The sequence below is a fragment of the Magnusiomyces paraingens genome, assembly GCF_902498895.1.
Source record: "Magnusiomyces paraingens strain CBS 517.90 genome assembly, contig: contig2, whole genome shotgun sequence".
Lineage (NCBI taxonomy): Eukaryota > Fungi > Ascomycota > Dipodascomycetes > Dipodascales > Dipodascaceae > Magnusiomyces > Magnusiomyces paraingens.
Window position 1 is genome coordinate 4,181,948 of NW_022474068.1, and position 16,616 is coordinate 4,198,563.

At 33.1% G+C, this 16,616-nt stretch overlaps 8 protein-coding genes across 8 annotated transcripts; 3 read left to right on the top strand and 5 right to left on the bottom strand.

Annotated features, from left to right (window-relative positions):
* Positions 1 to 1,342: 1,342 nt before the first annotated feature.
* Positions 1,343 to 2,701, bottom strand: SAPINGB_P003059 (uncharacterized protein; the record flags this gene model as incomplete). Its single annotated transcript, XM_031997777.1, has 1 exon — positions 1,343 to 2,701. One exon carries the CDS (start codon positions 2,699 to 2,701, stop codon positions 1,343 to 1,345), a length of 1,359 nt encoding a protein of 452 aa, XP_031853668.1.
* A 1,311-nt stretch (positions 2,702 to 4,012) lies between these two features.
* On the top strand, positions 4,013 to 5,954 carry SAPINGB_P003060 (uncharacterized protein; the record flags this gene model as incomplete). Its single annotated transcript, XM_031997778.1, has 2 exons — positions 4,013 to 4,290; positions 4,340 to 5,954. 2 exons carry the CDS (start codon positions 4,013 to 4,015, stop codon positions 5,952 to 5,954), a joined length of 1,893 nt encoding a protein of 630 aa, XP_031853669.1.
* Positions 5,955 to 6,005: 51 nt separating this feature from the next.
* Positions 6,006 to 8,305, bottom strand: SAPINGB_P003061 (uncharacterized protein; the record flags this gene model as incomplete). Its single annotated transcript, XM_031997779.1, has 2 exons — positions 6,006 to 8,088; positions 8,208 to 8,305. The coding sequence occupies 2 exons, from the start codon at positions 8,303 to 8,305 to the stop codon at positions 6,006 to 6,008; spliced, it is 2,181 nt and encodes a 726-aa protein (XP_031853670.1).
* A 755-nt stretch (positions 8,306 to 9,060) lies between these two features.
* SAPINGB_P003062 (uncharacterized protein) lies at positions 9,061 to 10,095 on the bottom strand (the record flags this gene model as incomplete). Its single annotated transcript, XM_031997780.1, has 2 exons — positions 9,061 to 9,950; positions 10,008 to 10,095. The coding sequence occupies 2 exons, from the start codon at positions 10,093 to 10,095 to the stop codon at positions 9,061 to 9,063; spliced, it is 978 nt and encodes a 325-aa protein (XP_031853671.1).
* A 522-nt stretch (positions 10,096 to 10,617) lies between these two features.
* Positions 10,618 to 12,084, top strand: SAPINGB_P003063 (uncharacterized protein; the record flags this gene model as incomplete). Its single annotated transcript, XM_031997781.1, has 5 exons — positions 10,618 to 10,638; positions 10,991 to 11,137; positions 11,244 to 11,314; positions 11,365 to 11,508; positions 11,562 to 12,084. 5 exons carry the CDS (start codon positions 10,618 to 10,620, stop codon positions 12,082 to 12,084), a joined length of 906 nt encoding a protein of 301 aa, XP_031853672.1.
* Positions 12,085 to 12,182: 98 nt separating this feature from the next.
* Positions 12,183 to 13,601, bottom strand: SAPINGB_P003064 (mitochondrial 37S ribosomal protein mS29; the record flags this gene model as incomplete). Its single annotated transcript, XM_031997782.1, has 1 exon — positions 12,183 to 13,601. One exon carries the CDS (start codon positions 13,599 to 13,601, stop codon positions 12,183 to 12,185), a length of 1,419 nt encoding a protein of 472 aa, XP_031853673.1.
* Positions 13,602 to 14,270: 669 nt separating this feature from the next.
* SAPINGB_P003065 (uncharacterized protein) lies at positions 14,271 to 14,893 on the top strand (the record flags this gene model as incomplete). Its single annotated transcript, XM_031997783.1, has 4 exons — positions 14,271 to 14,292; positions 14,392 to 14,418; positions 14,495 to 14,799; positions 14,852 to 14,893. The coding sequence occupies 4 exons, from the start codon at positions 14,271 to 14,273 to the stop codon at positions 14,891 to 14,893; spliced, it is 396 nt and encodes a 131-aa protein (XP_031853674.1).
* Positions 14,894 to 15,256: 363 nt separating this feature from the next.
* Positions 15,257 to 16,374, bottom strand: SAPINGB_P003066 (uncharacterized protein; the record flags this gene model as incomplete). The annotated part of the gene is made up of 3 exons (XM_031997784.1): positions 15,257 to 15,526; positions 15,582 to 15,679; positions 16,362 to 16,374. 3 exons carry the CDS (start codon positions 16,372 to 16,374, stop codon positions 15,257 to 15,259), a joined length of 381 nt encoding a protein of 126 aa, XP_031853675.1.
* Between the last annotated feature and the right edge of the window lie 242 nt (positions 16,375 to 16,616).

Consider the following 16,616-nt stretch of genomic DNA (forward strand, 5'->3'; position numbering starts at 1 on the left):
CCAACAAATACAAAAAAACGAGGCCGACCCAAAAAAATTGTTTTAAAAGAACTCAATGTAATTGGTCAATGTAAATGCAAGGCATCAAAGATTGGTCCTGCTGACATTAACTCATTTATAGGAGCAGTAAGTGTTACTAAATATCCGCAAAATACTGTCGCAATATTTGTATCGTCTCTCGGAATAACCAAAGCTGCTATGGAAAATATATGGGCAGTACATACACCAATAATAAACGTGGTCATGAAACCACCAGAGCTGTTAGAGAGTGAAGGTGAACGTGGAATTGAAAAGGTAAAATTTTATCCTATTTCAAGTATTTTACCCAACCAAAAGGCTAGAGAACTCTTAAATGCCTATGATCTAGAAATTGTCAATGTGCACTTAATAAATACGCCTTTTAGTATTTTCAAATTAATAGAAACCTAATCTCTTCTCCTTTTCATTTCACAAAAAAAAATTAGTTTTCTTCTAAGCAGCCTTAATATGTTTATGTTATCTCTTTTACCAATGACGGTTCTTTTTTTTTCTTTCTTTGAGATACACTTTACTTTACATTTTACAAAAAAATAGTTTCTGACTTCAAGATGACTAATCTTTTTCCTCTCGTGGTTTTCACTTTTCTTCGAATTGTACATTTTCTCCTTTACATTTTGCTACAAAAAATTTCACTCCGTTACTACAAGATTACTAATTATTATCCTTCTCTACCTTTTTTTTCACTTTCTTTGAGGTTTATGCTAAATTTTTTAGGGTAAACCCCCCCCCAAAACTCATAAAAATTATATCCTGAAAGCATATAGTTCTTTTTTAGCTCTCATAAATTACTCTATCATCATCTAGATGTGAGCGTAGTGAGCCACTAATTTTTGAAAAAAAAGTCAACACCGATACAAACATCATTCTAACCGATTCAACAACAGAGACTAGATGTGAGCGTAGCGAGCCACTATTTTTTTTTGAAAAAAAAAATAACAGTAAAGTTGGTTTGACTCATCATATTCGGCAGCCCTTGCTCCCAGCCCTAAGCCCGAACCTGAGCCTGATCAGTTTGATGGCTTTGATTCCTCCTTATCTTATCTTAGCTTTATGTTTTTTTTTTGTATGTTTATAATTGCCAACAGCACTATCATTTAATTGAGAATAGCAGTAATACTTAATTGCAAATAATAGTAGCAGGGGTATAACTTGTACTGTACATTTTTAGGGTGAACCCCCAAAAAGTAATAGAAAACTATGTCTGTCTAGATGTCAGCGTAGCGAACCACTATTTTTTAAGGAGAAATGTTGCCTGAATTAGCATGGGACTGATCTCGTATTTAATAACCAAATAAATTAAATCTTAGTTTTGTTCTTTATGTTTTATTAAAATTTTTCCAATTAAGTAAAGTGAACCAAAAACAACAATGGATGGTTCTTTTTCATCCGCTGATCCATAAATATAACTTTCAGTAACAGCATCTAGTTGAGTTTCACCATGACTAGGTAAAGCTCTTACAAACACTGAATCTACCGAATCAGACACCATTTTGGCAGTATCTTCTGCACTATAAGATGAAATCCATGGCATTCCATCAATCGAGTCAAAATCTGTTGTAATCACACTATCTCCTTTTTTAATAACCTTTTTTATGATATTTTTACAGTTTTTTCCTTTTGTAAAACCAATAACAAAATTTATTCTTTTATGAAAAGGCCGAATGTTGGTTTCCAAAAAATTTGACAACTCTTCTGCAGCTTGTGGATTATGTGCACCGTCCATTAGTACACTCACAGGTGAATCCACATTAGGAAACATTAAATTTACCCACTGTAATCTCCCAGGCCATATTGTATTTTTTATCCCTTCTTCAATTATTTTTTGATCTTTTAATTCTTGCGGAAACCACTCAATTAAAGTTTCAAGTGTTTTCAGTGCACACGCCAAATTAGCTTTTTGATAGTTTCCTAGCAGTGGTGTAAGCTTTGTATTAAATGGACCCCAAAGCTTGGTATCAATAAAGTGGCAATTTTTTGAGTGTAAAAATGATGCATTTATTAATTGAGATTTGTTTTCTTGTGCAACCCGGTATACAACAGAAAGTACATCATCTGCGTTTGTAGCATCTACAATGCATGCAACACCTGGCTTGATAATACCAGCCTTTTCTGATGCAATCTCACTCAGTGTGTTTCCAAGAAAAGACTGATGATCAAGTCCAATTTTTGTAATAACTGTAGCAAGCACACCTTTGTCCTGACCACGATGCTTCCCTGCAACTACTGTAGGGGAACATTCTTCATTAGAAGGCTCTAGAATATTAGTTGCATCAAGTCTTCCTCCTAAACCGACTTCTACAACTGCAATTCTAACATGTTGTTTCGCAAAAATTTCAAAGGCTACTGCTGTTAACAGCTCAAACTCTGTTGCGCCAATATTGTTGGCACTGTCTGTCATTCTGACAGCGGCTTCCACATTCAAAAACTCACTTTCTGAAACAGATTGTCCGTCGATCGTAATAGAATCCCACCGATTTATCAAATGCGGACTAGTGAATCTGCCACTTCGTATGCTTGCTGACTGGAAGACTGATGTAAGATAAGCACACACTGAACCTTTTCCATTTGTACCAGCAACGTGAATAGAATACCATGATTTATGGGGATTTCCAAGTAACGCCAAAAGTTGAGAAACTCGCCGAAGTCCCAGATCAATTCCCATGATGTTTAAAACTAAAATATAGCATAAAAGAAAAATTTAACAAATTAAAAGATGATAGGGAATTTTTTCTGTGATGCTGAAAGTTAGAAATTTCTGTTTTTAATAAAAGAAATTACATAATCTATTAATTTCTGCCCTATTTCTACTGCACTACAGAATAAATTACAAAAATTACAAAAATTAAATTATTTTAAATTATTTTAAATAATTTAATATTTATTTTCCATAATTTTTTATGCAAGCTGTGAAGGCGCGTTGCTGCTAGTGTTGTTTTTGGAGTTGATTCCTGCTCTGCTAAAACTTGGCCAAAATAAAAATTCTTAAACATGGAGAAAATCCCAGCAGCGACTTGGCGTTTAATAAAATCTATCTTGGTTGTCAAGTGTCGCAGTCTGAAAGATCTGTGAGATTATGTTATAAGGGTCATTCGTGAAAAGGTGAGAAGGGTTTGTTTGTTTGTTTTTATTCAAGGGTTATAGAATTATATAACATCAGCATCTGATCTATCCTTTTATTGTCTGACTAAGTGACTTGCTGTTTTTCACATGTACCTTTTTAGTACGGGTGGTTTCTGTTCTGTGGGTCTCCGGTAGCCCGGAAGATGGGCCCTGGTGCTAGTTTACGAGGAACATGGAGAGCCAGTCTGTCGGTCCCAAACCTTCCCAACCCATTTCCACTTATCTTTACAGACGCCTGTGTATTTCTTAATCTCCTTCGCCAGAGATACGGCCCGCAGTCACCTGCAGGCTAATTTGATTGAACGGAAGAGTCGGCTCTCCTGTAACCAGGGTAGCCTGTGATTTCAGTCGAGGTGTGTACTCCTGTACAATCCTTCAGAAAAAGAGGGGGGGGTATTCTGGGAATCGAACTTAGTATCTTTCGCATTTGAGCAGACGTAGAAAAGGGTTCTCAGAGCGGAAAACGTCTGGGATGGGCATGCTGTGATAATGTGTTTAGGGATTTCTGGTTTTACTTTGTGGTATATTTTAAATGTTTATTCGACTGGAACTTAATTTGAAAACATTTCACGTGATGCATGACTAATATAAATAAGTGTACAGGGGCTTTGACAAAAAATTCTGCTACATGCTTTTTCACTTTTGATAGTTTTAAATAATTTATTTTGACTTCAATCGAGATATGCTCTATACTCAAATATCTTTACCACCCTATATTTATTTTATGATAAGTTTTTTTACATCGAATTTAGATAATTAGCGGATTTAGCCAATTTAGCGAATTTTCTTAATTATTTTTATAAAAATTTGGTGACTGAATTAAATTATTAGATACTGATATTTCAAGACTGAAATGGGACTAAAACAAGAGACAACTATCGATGACCTGCCATTAACGGTTACAGAAACAATTGTCATTCTTCCTGGAATAAATTTTCAACAAGGAAAAGAGTATACACTAACACATATCACTCCAGAAGAATCTAGTTTTTCTAAATCACTTAATAATAAGGAAAACCCTCCGAACGAATCGTTAAAACGTCGTAATTTAGGGATATTAGATAATACCATTGATGAAGTACTTCCAATCCAAACGCTGCTAATTGCCTCGTTACCCCAAACACCACTACCGTAGGTATTATACACATAAAAATTCTTCTATTTTTCTTAACAGATTTAGGTTTTCTTATTTTTTTACGGGAATTGTAGCTGGGTTTACTTCGGTACTATTGGTGATGCTCATTTTTATTCGATTTTTTATTTTTGCAGGCCCACCACAAGATAAGCGAGATTATCAATCGCATATTAGACAACTGCGACAGGCAAAACTTCTTCCAGATGAAGAAGCAACATCAAGCACAATTCTTGAAAAAACATATTATAACGTTAATTCACATCCTCCCGAGTCACTTGCATGGTTTACAGTTTTAATCGCTCAAGCAGTTGCTCATTTGCGAGATGATGCTAAGCAATACGACAATCTTTTAAACGCAATATCAAAAGCATTGAACAGTGATAAAATTCCCAGTTATGTTGGAAAAATTGATGTTACAGAACTCAACATTGGCAATAATTTCCCAATATTTAGTAATTGCCGAGTCATTACTCGCGAAGAAAATAACGAATTTAAAGAAAACAATAATCAAATTAATGAAAAAAAAAAGGATATAAATGGAGGATATAGTATTAATGGTAAGGGAAGTTGCGACCAAAGTTCATCTAAGCCAGAAACAGGACAATTGCCAACAGGATCTAATCATGGCTACAATCACTTAAATTCCAAAAAAAACCGAAAAGGGAAATTTGGAAATATAAATAACGATTTGAGAGACAACGATATGCTTTTAGAACTTTTACTTGATGTAGATCTTTCGGACCATATTACTTTGGGAATTGACACTCAGTTAGTAATTAATTTTCCCAGACCATCCTTTGCAATTTTACCAGTTTCTTTGATTGTTTCTATAGTAAACTTTTCAGGAACGCTGAAAATTGCATTACATCAACAAGAAACCTTTTCCCAAGAATCTGATACAGAAGATATCGAGCAAAAAAATTCTAAGTTTTCACAAAAAACTCAAGAGTATACCGGACCATCCACTAAGACAGACGAAAGTGATAATCTACACAAATTATCGTCTGATTCAAATAAACCTGTTGAATCGGATGCAACCAAAACGGAACTTGATGCTACTCAAGATAGTAATGACGAAACCCCTAATTTTAAAAAAAAAAATCGACCTTATATTACTATATCTTTTGATCAATACCCGACTATAGAATTTGATATAAGATCATCAATTGGCTCAGTTTCAAAACTTAAGGATATCCCTAAAATTGCACAGTTAGTAGAAACTCAACTTAAAAAAGCTGTTAGAAATAATTTAGTATATCCTTATGAAAGACAAATTTTTCTTCCAGAGATTTGGCCAGATCCAGTAGACCTTACTTCTTCTCTGGAAAAAAATAAATCCTCAAATGCTGTTTTGAAACCTTTCACAGGATCTTCTAATTATCAGGGATCGTCAATCAATACTGGGAATTCCAATTCCCTTAGCCAGGACCGTGAAGAATCTACTACAGGCACTTCATATGGTATAAGTAGTAGTACCCATACAAACGGTAGTACTATTCCAGTTCAGGACCAAGAGACAATACACTTCACCACTCCTCGTCTCCATCCACGATCTTTTTCATCAGTAAGCCAGCTCGCATCTAATACAGCCACTACTTTACCATATTTTCGCACAATTTCACCAGAGCAACAACAAGATGATCATTCTGCTATTATATAACAGGTACATTTTCACAATTTCTTTTAATATAGAATAGCATATTGTACCAGTTTATAACATAGATTTTTGATACCACCATTTAATTCCGACGGTTGCCTTTTGCTGATCAAGTTCTCTGGAAATCATGTTAAACATATCTATTTCCAAGTAATTTTGCTCCTGAGTAATAGAACTAGAATATATGCTGCTGAATTTTGTTGTTTGGTCTATTCTTTTCCATATTAAACTCAAATACTTCTCTAAAACTTGAGCATCTAAGTAAGGTAAAGCATGAATGACAGAGCCCAAAATCACAGCACGAATAGTTGGAGGTGCCTGCAGTCCTGATGAAATTGATTTTTGATTTGTATCGGCTTTATCACCGGTTTCATGTAATCTTAATGCCCCTAATTCGGTAGGAAGAGAAATACCTGCTCCGACTTCATCAGATCGCTCAATTAAAAAATCAATCATCCACCCTGCTCTTTGTGGATCCAATGAAAAAATTGGTGAAGGGGGTGAGACTGCTTTAACTAAAGTTGTAATAGCTAATGTAAATTGATGAAACGAAAGAACACCCACAAAAAGATCATTCACGGTTTTAAAATATTCGGGAATGATTTTCTGCACAAGTTGGGGCAAAGAAGTAAGGGTGTTGGCATCATCAGATTCGTATTTAGAAAAACTTAAAAATGTGGGAAGGATTCCAGTGATTTCGTTTCCATTTATTCGTTCATAAACCTGAGAAGGAGTAGTAATGACAGCTAACATTACAGAATGAGCAGATTCCAAGATAGGTTGAAAATATGTTAGGGTTAAGTTTGGAGTGTCTGGTGAGACTGGAGGAGGATATAAAAACTTTTTTGTCAAAGGAATTATATCACCTGCTAATGTTATTAAAGGAACTTGTTTATTTGGAAAAGTTGTTGTAGGTAAAAATGGCGTTAATACTTCACAAAGATTTAATAAGTAAATGACTTTCCCTCGATAAACAAGATTGTTTGAAATCATTTTATTTCTTTGTTGATTTGACATTGATAAAATTGGAACTGAAATTCGTGATATAATATTAGAAAATTCTTGATAGTGAAACTGCGGGTCAAGAAGAATGTCGATTGCCGAAAAATAAACAAAATCAAATGTTGGAAACCCAGTGAGGCTTATTTGGGCAACGATAAAGTACATATTAGAAAAAATCTGAACAATGGTAGATGATATATTGATTGAATTTTTATAATATTCCGTTTTATTAACAGAAGCCAATATCCACTTTGTATATCCCTCTAAAGCCAAAGATACTGAAAATAAACAAACCTTTAAAAATTCCCAAGAAGTAGAATCAGCTTGAAAAATGTTGTCAGCTTGTTTAGACACTGAATTCTGCCATTCATCTGCCAAAGAATGTGAAAATTGGTATATAACATCGAGTGCTTTGCAAGCCACAAAGGCGTTAGCAGAATTTATTTCTTGAACAGCTGTTTGAATTAAAATAGATAGTGAACTTAGTTTTGTAAATACCGGATTTCTATCAAGTGATATAGCAATACTTTGATTATTTTTATCCGTAAGTGTTCTTAATAACTTTCCTCCATAAAGTCCCTTTTGCGAAAAATACACAAAAGACACCGAATAAGGTAATACTAAGGTATAATTGATTTTTTTTTTCAATGAGTTGGAGAGAAATTGAAGAGTCACAGATAGTGTATAGATAACAACGGGAATCTGTAACTCATTTTCAAAAAATTGAGAATCAAAAATATTTCCATATATTTCAAATGTCTTGTTGATAATTGAAATGAAGCTTTTTTGAATATCATGTACTAGAGATGTATCAGCAAGAATGCCCACATCCCTTCTATTTCTTCCTTTTTGTTGTGACTGAGTTTCTAATCGCAGCTTTTGGTAATATATAGCTTTAATAAGGCCAGCAAGAGGAGGCAAAGCCCGCCATTGATGTTCTGGTTTTAGATTTCCTACGGCCTTATATATATTGTTAGTCCAGTCTTGTGGAGTAACAGTTGGGTCAGTAATTGATGCTTTTCTTGTAGCGGCAGCTTCAAAACCCTCAACAAGAAACGAGACCACAAAAAGGTCAACAGAGTCTGATGAAGAGGAATCAGGAAAAGGAAAGACATGGGGCGAATGAATTAACTCCCTTGTAATAATAGATAAATTTAAGGGATTTTTAATAGTAGGTATGTAATACATAACAGTTTGAATCAGTCTAACAAAGTTAGGATTGGAAGCAAGTCAACCAATATTTCTTTTACATACTTGGTAACGTCTATTCCATGTTCCTTTGGATCTCGTAAAATTCTAACTAGATTTTCTAGCTGAATAGCAACGGATTCAGGACTCATGTAATATGACATTTTTTTTTTTAATTTGATTGAAGTTTTAAACAATTTTCAAATATAAAATTATTTTTTTAAGAACAATTAAGGAATAGAAAGAATAAGGAGTAATGAAAATGGATTTAAATGCCGAGGCATAATATACTATGGGTAAGGGTTAAATTTAATGCGGGGGCTTATAATGCAATAAAATTTTAAAATAAAAATGACAAATTTAATTAGTTTTAATAAAGTATCACTGTCAAATTAAATTATTTAACGTAACGGATTTAGTTTAACAAACCATATAACGTGTCAAGGAAAGATACACATTTTATATATTTGTTATTATTTAAGGGTATATATATATATATACAATAAATTTTCAATACGATCTTTTATTATGAAACATCCATAAATCGTATCTATTAATTGTATTTGTTTTAATAAAAGTTTTACTGAACATATTTTTTTATACCTTTTAAATTTTAACATAGAAATGAAAATTCTTACCCGTCAATTTTTTATCATAGTTAATAACCGAAATAATATTTAGTTAAAAGTACAAATGAATTAAATGACTTTAAACCATTTAAGATTTACAAGGCTAGTTTCTACTTCTTAAAAGTTACATATAAATATAAATAAAGGTTTTGTATCGAAATTTCATATAGATCATATTTTGTAAGTGCTTTTTGCCTTGAAGTGAGTTATATTAAGCAGGAAGTTCATTAGGATGATTATAATATAATTTTGTGTTTTATTCAATAAAGTATAACAAATATATATTACTATTATCGATTGTTTTTCCATTGGTTATTATGATAGTTTTGATTAGATCCATCCCCTTGGTTTCGATAATGGCCTTGGGAATGAGAATTAGAAGACATTCCTGACACACCTTGGACGTTCCCCCCGTAAGCGCCCTCTTCATTTCCAGTATTATTAGTGCCCATTGACCCAAGAGGAGTGAACCCTGGCATACCTGGCGAAAACATACCCATATTCATCATATCAGGAAAACCACCAAGAAAACTTGGTGGAGGGGCAAAACCAGGCATCATTCCAGAGCTCATCATTTGCATAGAAATAGGGTTATTAACACCAAGAATTCGTAAAATTTTTTGATGATTAAAATCTCTCAAGTTATCTTGCCGTGAGCAATAAGCAGCCCAAGTAAGTTCGTCAAAACCGTAATTAAAATAATCAGTAATATCTGCACCTGGCTTTCTCCATGGTTTATCCTCAAAACTATCAAATGAAACGTCTGTAATGGGTTGACCATTCCATTCACCGACAGTGTCTAGTTCAATACCTTTTCTTCCCATAGACTCACCCTGTTTTTCAAGAGCAGATAAGTCCACATTAGAAGAATCTATCGCAGCCTCACCTCCCTGTTTCACAAGAGCATCAGTAGCAGTGGTTGATACCGACCCTGCAGAACTAACTGTAGAAGGTGCTGGGCCCGAAGTTGACGTGGTGACCCGAGAGTATGGTCCATGTTTTTGAGGAGGCTCAACGCGTTGACCAGGTATGGCATCAATGATAAATTCAATATCTGAATCATCGTCATCATCTTCTTCAGAATCTTCTTCCCTATCTTCTTGATCATTATCTTGAGCTGGGGATACATTTGTAGTTTCTGGTGACAAAGCTTTTGTATCCAAAATTTTCTTTGAAGACGCTGTCAATGTTAAAACTTTATAAATAATAAAATGATTTAAAAGTCAGATGAACTTACAAACATCTAAATCACCATCTTTCCGTGGCTTTTTGTTCTGTGGCTCTTCGTCATACAGATAGGCGTCCTCATCTTCAATTGACGCCATGATTCATCTGTATTGTGAAATGAAATCAAATTAGACCTTTTTTTCCTTTTTTTGATGTTTTAGTACTCCTGATGACTTAAGACAGGGTCGACGTCAATGGAAAAGAATAAGATATAATGGTGATTTGGTTGAAGCTGACAGAAATAAGCAAATTGTTGTACAGTGGACTTTCAAAAGAAAAATAAAAAATACCTTATGCTTACACAAAAAAAAAGTGAATTACCCTCTCTTGAAATTGTTTCGCGAACCCAAACTTGCTAACTAACTGTAAATCTAAATACCAATTTTACTTAACTACTTCGCATTCGCTTAAAGAATTAAAAAAAAACTTTAATATTAGATATAAAAATCCTATATAGGATTCATATATGAATACTATCGGTAATTGATGATCATGCCTCCTATGTCCACTATTTCTCCTTAAGAAAAAATTATTAACTTATCTTTATTTAAATACATTATATCTTTGAGTTTATATTAAGCCTAATATGGATTACAACAGTATTTTTTTACATGTATCAAATGATTCTATTTCTATTCCAGGTGAGTTAGTTTCAGATACAGAGAAGAATTATTATCAATCAAAAATATGTGAACTATTAAACTTGAAAGGATATCGATTCCCTGGATCCCAACCGGTCTCGCTAAACCGCCATCATTTAACTCGTGAATTATTGGACAAAGAGTATGTGTAAATCGGGTTATATATTTTATTTGTTATTAATAATTACTAGTTTTTTTGTTTGCGAAAAAACTGATGGAGTTCGTGCTCTTTTATATGTTTTACCACAACTCAAGTCACAAAATGCTGATGTGATACTTGTAAGCTAATTTCAAAGAAAAAATATATATTGATAGTTTTAAGCCTACTTACATTATGTTTAAATTTTTTTAGATAACTCGTGCTAATGAGTTTTTCAAAGTTTCAAATATCACATTTGGCTCTCATGAAAATCTAATAGACGGTGAAATTATCATTGACAAAGAAGGTCAGACAAAGTACTTTGCTTTTGATTGCATGGCTCAAGAGGGAAAGGTGATAGTAAATCAAAATTTAATTGAAAGAAGAAATGTTAGTATTATTCAATGAAGTCTTTAAGATATTTTATTTTTATTTTTATTTTTAACAATTCTAACAATATTATTAGCATTTAACAAAAATTTACGAAAAATACATGGAGCACAAGATAAATTTTAATAAGAGTACAGCTCCCTTTAAGTATGCACTTAATTGATATTGAAACAAATAACTGCTAACATTCAGATGAGATTTTATTTTAAAGAAATGACTCCTTCTTATAAAATGGAGATGGTTCTCAAACATATTGGGAGTAAAGATTTTAAACACGTTTCTGATGGTTTGATTTTTACGGCGGTTAACGCACCTTATACAATTGGCACGGACAAAAATATGTAAGTTTTTCTATTTCTATTTTTTTGGAAAACGATTTAACCAATGCTTTTAGTTTAAAATGGAAGCCCCCACACTTGAATACCGTCGATTTTGTATTAGACCTAGAGTTTCAGCAAGTGAATGATGAGAAAAAAAAGTTCAAGTATAAAGACTATGATAGCAAACCTAGGGGTCATTTGTTTATAGGATCTGGTGCTAATAATATTAAAGAAGTTGGCATTCTTTCTTTTTCTAAAGATGAATGGGAAAATTTGAAATTCTTGAAAGAACCTTTGATAGATCGCATTATAGAATGTTCTTGTGAAAACAAACAGTGGAGGTTTTTAAGAATGCGAGAAGATAAAGAAACACCAAACCATATTTCGGTTTATAACAGCGTTCTCGAATCAATTTTTGATAATATTACTGCACAAAAACTTTTAACCATAGTACCTACTATTGCATATAACTGGAAACAAGTACGTCATCATTTCGATAATGTTTTCCAACAAATGAAGCCTAAAAAGCGATCAGGAGAGCCATTAGATTCATTCGAATCTAAAGCCATCAGACAAAAGATTGAAGATCGAAATTAATTAATAGAAAAAGAATTTTATTTGTACAATTATATACAGGAAAAAAACAAAATTATTTCTTCATTTACAGACATTTTATTGTAATGGAGGATAATGAATTAGTAAACTTCAATGCAACTTTTCAAAAGAGCTAATGGATTGCCATTACCACTCAGAAAATATTTTTGCTGAACAAACGACTCATCAACAGGTTGGTGTATAACTTTACCAGAAGAGTAATATTTGAGAAGAGCCTCAGTCTCTTCCAGCGTTAAAGGTTCAATATTAATTGCTTTGACACCACCGTTAGCACGCATCTTGCCAGCAAGAGTGGGATCATAGTCAGATGACTTAGCATAGGCGTAGGGCTTGCCTTGACCAAGACCATGAGGGATAGTATATCCATTTTTGTATGATGATAAACCAGTCATGATCACACCGTTCTGGAAAGTACGTTCACCAGAAAAGAAATCAAGAAAGATTTTGGGAAGCTGGAGCTCGCCATGATATATGGGATTATTATCAACATCTCTATTGACGGCATAAGAATGGTGAGAAAGAGCATTAAAGTCGTCCATGGTGAATAAAACAGGTGCTTGCTTCTGTAAAGAAAGCTCCTCCAAAAAAGCGTTAAATACTTCGCATTTTTCAATATGTGTGCGGCCATTCATGAGCATTGTGTAAAGAGAGTCAGTCGGAGTAAATTTAAGAGCTTTAAAGGATCTAGAAGCAGGAAACTCGTATTCCTTCGACAAATTGATCGATCCAAGAACATCTTTGTTGGCCTTGGCAATTTTTCTCATTAAATTGTTAACATACATTGGCTGATTGAAAACTCTGCCGGTAGAATCAGATGATTGAAGACGTGAATTCTTCACTAACGAAGCATCATAACGACCGGAAACAAGATCAAGAGCTCTTGAAATATGAATCACAACATATCCCTGTTCAACAGCAAAGGATTGGGCATGTGTGATTGCAGTGGTCTTTCCAGAACCCTTTGCACCTGTAATGCAAAATCTATTCCCGCTTGAAGGAGAGCTGATACCAGCTTTAAGGATATCAAAAATTTGAGCTGAAGAAGAAGTGCGGAAAAGAGAGATATGTTTATTGAAGAGTTCATTTTTTTGATCTGGATTAAAGCTACCAAGATGAATAAGCGAAGGGATCGACTTCTGTGAGTATTCATAAACCTTAGATTTAGGAAGCCTCTTGCTGACGTCTTCAGGAAAAACAGTGGCCAAATCAAAAACCTCGTTGGTAATCTTTGGAGCTTTGAGATGGAAATTGGAATAAGGAGCAGTATGAGCAAAAGAGTAAATAAAACCGTCTCTATTCTTTGCTGGGGTTGTTCTGCGTTTTTCATCGGATCCGCCGGACTTTTGAGAAAAACTTTTTTTGGTTGCATATGCCATTGTTTGTTGCCTAACTGGCGATTTGAGCAGTTTTGGGGTCTGAATCTTAGTTGAACCCAATATTGAGCCAGATTTGCTGCATAGAGCAGCTTTGGTGGAAGCTGAAACCTTTCCTCTAAGCATGGCGAGTTTGTAATTTGTGAATATGGTTTCTAAAAGTGAAAGGAAAAAAAATTAATCTAAAAAAAAACTGAAAAAATTTCTAGTGTTGTGGTTTATCCTTAGCCAATCAGATACATTGGTTGTCAACCATAGTAACAATCGTTATCCCTAATAAGGTACAAAATTTGTCATAATACTGGGTTCGAACCAGAAATTAATAAATTAATTGATGAAATGCACGTGACAAATTGATTATTTTCCAAACTGCCACGCCTACACGGATTCCAAGCTTGATATTTTTTTCAGTTTACTTATCTCCCTAATTGGCAACTTCAGAACCTTGTGACTTTGAATGTCGAATTGAAGATTGTCCTTTGATAGTGTGAAAGTGTAAAATTTATTGAAAAATATTGTAAGTTTTATTGCAAAATTGACAATTATTTTTTTTAACATTTACATCTGTTATAAAACTTTTTGACACTTAAAGTTATTGATTAATTTTTTTTACATATGAATTTTCAATAATCGCCTGCACATAGTTATATCATTCAGCAGATTTTTATTTTAGTTCAACACCTAATCTGCTAACTTATTGTTTCAAGAATTTTTTGAGTGAATTTCCAAAAAAAAAAAAAATACTTAAAATCAAAAATTGTAATTTCAATTTCAATTTAAGTTATTATATTTGCAATGTGGTTATCTGATGTTCAGAGTATGCTTTTAATATATCATTGGGTTTGACTTTACGAGTATTTATTTCTGGATTACTTTTTTAATATTTAACAGCGTTACTAACAATTATTTTTCGCAGAATACGGTGTCGGCTTTACTGCTGCAGGTATGCAATTTTTTTATTTAAATTTGATGAATCAAATTTGTTGACATTGATTTAGGGATTTTTTTCTTTTGCTTAGGTATAATAACTTTTTTTGATTCCGCTTTACTGGCTTTTGGAAATCTTCTGTTCCTTATTGGAATTGGACTTATAATTGGGTTACGTCGCACATTTTACTTTTTTGCTCGTCCAAACAAAATTCGAGGAACAATTTGTTTTGTATTAGGTATTGTGCTTATTCTTTTCAAAAGATCTTTTGTGGGATTTGGTATTGAGTGCATAGGCATCCTTTCACTTTTTGGTGACTTTTTTGGGGTTATTGTGGCATTTTTAAGATCACTTCCTGTCATCGGGCCTTTACTATCTCATCCTTATATTGCTCCAGTATGTTTTCTTGATTTACCTATTTTTTTTATTCCACTAACAGTAAATATAGATTGTTGATCGTATTGCTGGAGTTCAAATGCTTCCTGTTTAATAGTGCTTACCAAATATTTAAGTTAAATCCTATTATCTCAAATCATTTGGCTAAATTATCAGAACTTGCAAGGTTGCTTCAGTCAAAATACAATTAGGATAATAGTGTTATCTAGTTAAAAAGCTGACAAATCTCTACACAGAAGCTCATATCTCATTAATTGGAATCACGGCACGAGATAATTTGTCAAGTCTTGCTTTTTAATATAATTAAAAAGTAAATAAAGATTCTTACATTTTTGCTTAAAATATAATGATTTCATCAACAAGTTTTCAAAATTTTTTTTATAATTAATATTTATGTGCTATGTATCATTTTAATCCCCTATCATCCCCATAATCTTTAGTAAAGTTAATAATCAACTTAATAACCAGATTTAATCAAATAATCAGCTAATTTCTCAGTGGATGTTGAAGCAGAATTAGCAAGAACTTTCTCATCGTAGTTAGAAATAATGATAGCCTGTTTAGTTCGAACAGCAATAATGCCATCTTGATTACGCTGGGCACGAATGACTCTGTCATCTGCACTTAATGTGAAAAACTTTTGGCCATTGGCATGAACACCCGAGCTGAGAACTCTGGTTGGGTTGTCAAAGGCCTGGGCAATTTCGGACAATTCGGTGGGAGAAAGCTAAAAAAAATTAATAAAAAATATTGAAATACTAATTCAAGGTAATTTGGCTTACCTTAAAATCACTAGAGCTTGCCCAAACGCTGTCGCCAGCTCTGGAGACAATTGCAGAGCGAGCAATATGGTGCTGATTCTTAAGTGTATCGACGTAACCTATTGATATAAATAAAAAAAATCAATTGACGAAGTGACTCTTATAGTTCCAATGATCCATGTAAAAACCTAATATCCATTGAAATATATTAAGATTGGTGAAATTGTTAAAAATATCAAGATAAAGAAATATTATACTTTAAATTCATTAATATTTAAAAAAAATTGGCATTTTATAATAGTTTTGACATCTAAGGTCCAACAAAACAAAAAAAAAAATCATGGTAGAATCAGGAGTAAGGAGTAAGGGGGAAGGGAGGGGATGGGAGGATTTCAAATATGGACACGTTTCAGTTACAAATAATCAAGGGGAAGGCTGCAACCAAAATATCCAATTGTATAGTATTAAGTGGTTAAATATTGTATGAACAAAGAAGGATTTATCAGATAAGAAATAGAATATATACAATTGAGTTGAATATTGGGGGATAGTCAAGTTAGAATAATAAAAACCATATGATATCTGAAAGCTTTTGGTATTAAAGAGTTAACATGAGATCATTAGAATTATTTAAAAATCACTGCGCCCTAATTGATTTTTTTTAAAAATACAAACATAGTTAGCTTTTGATTCATTTAGAGTATACATTATTAAAGAAAGCTATGTGGCAATTTCAAAAACATGGATTTCCCTCCATATGAGAGATTTTATTTTTCTATTAATTTTTTATTTGTAACATACTGTCCCAAGACATTTTAAAAATAATTTAATATCTTTTGTAGATTAAGATTTGAAGTTTATAAGAGGGTTGTTTGCTTCAAAAGAATTGGAGATTGTTAATGTGGCGTAGTGAAGAAGTAAAAAGGGAGAGGATAATAAGGAAGGAGAGAAAAGAGTTGCTGAGAAGGTCGAAATAAAGATGAACGCAGTTTATGGGTTAAGCTCATAGTGCAATTACATTACTCTAGTACTTGATCTGCTAGTGGTCTGATATTT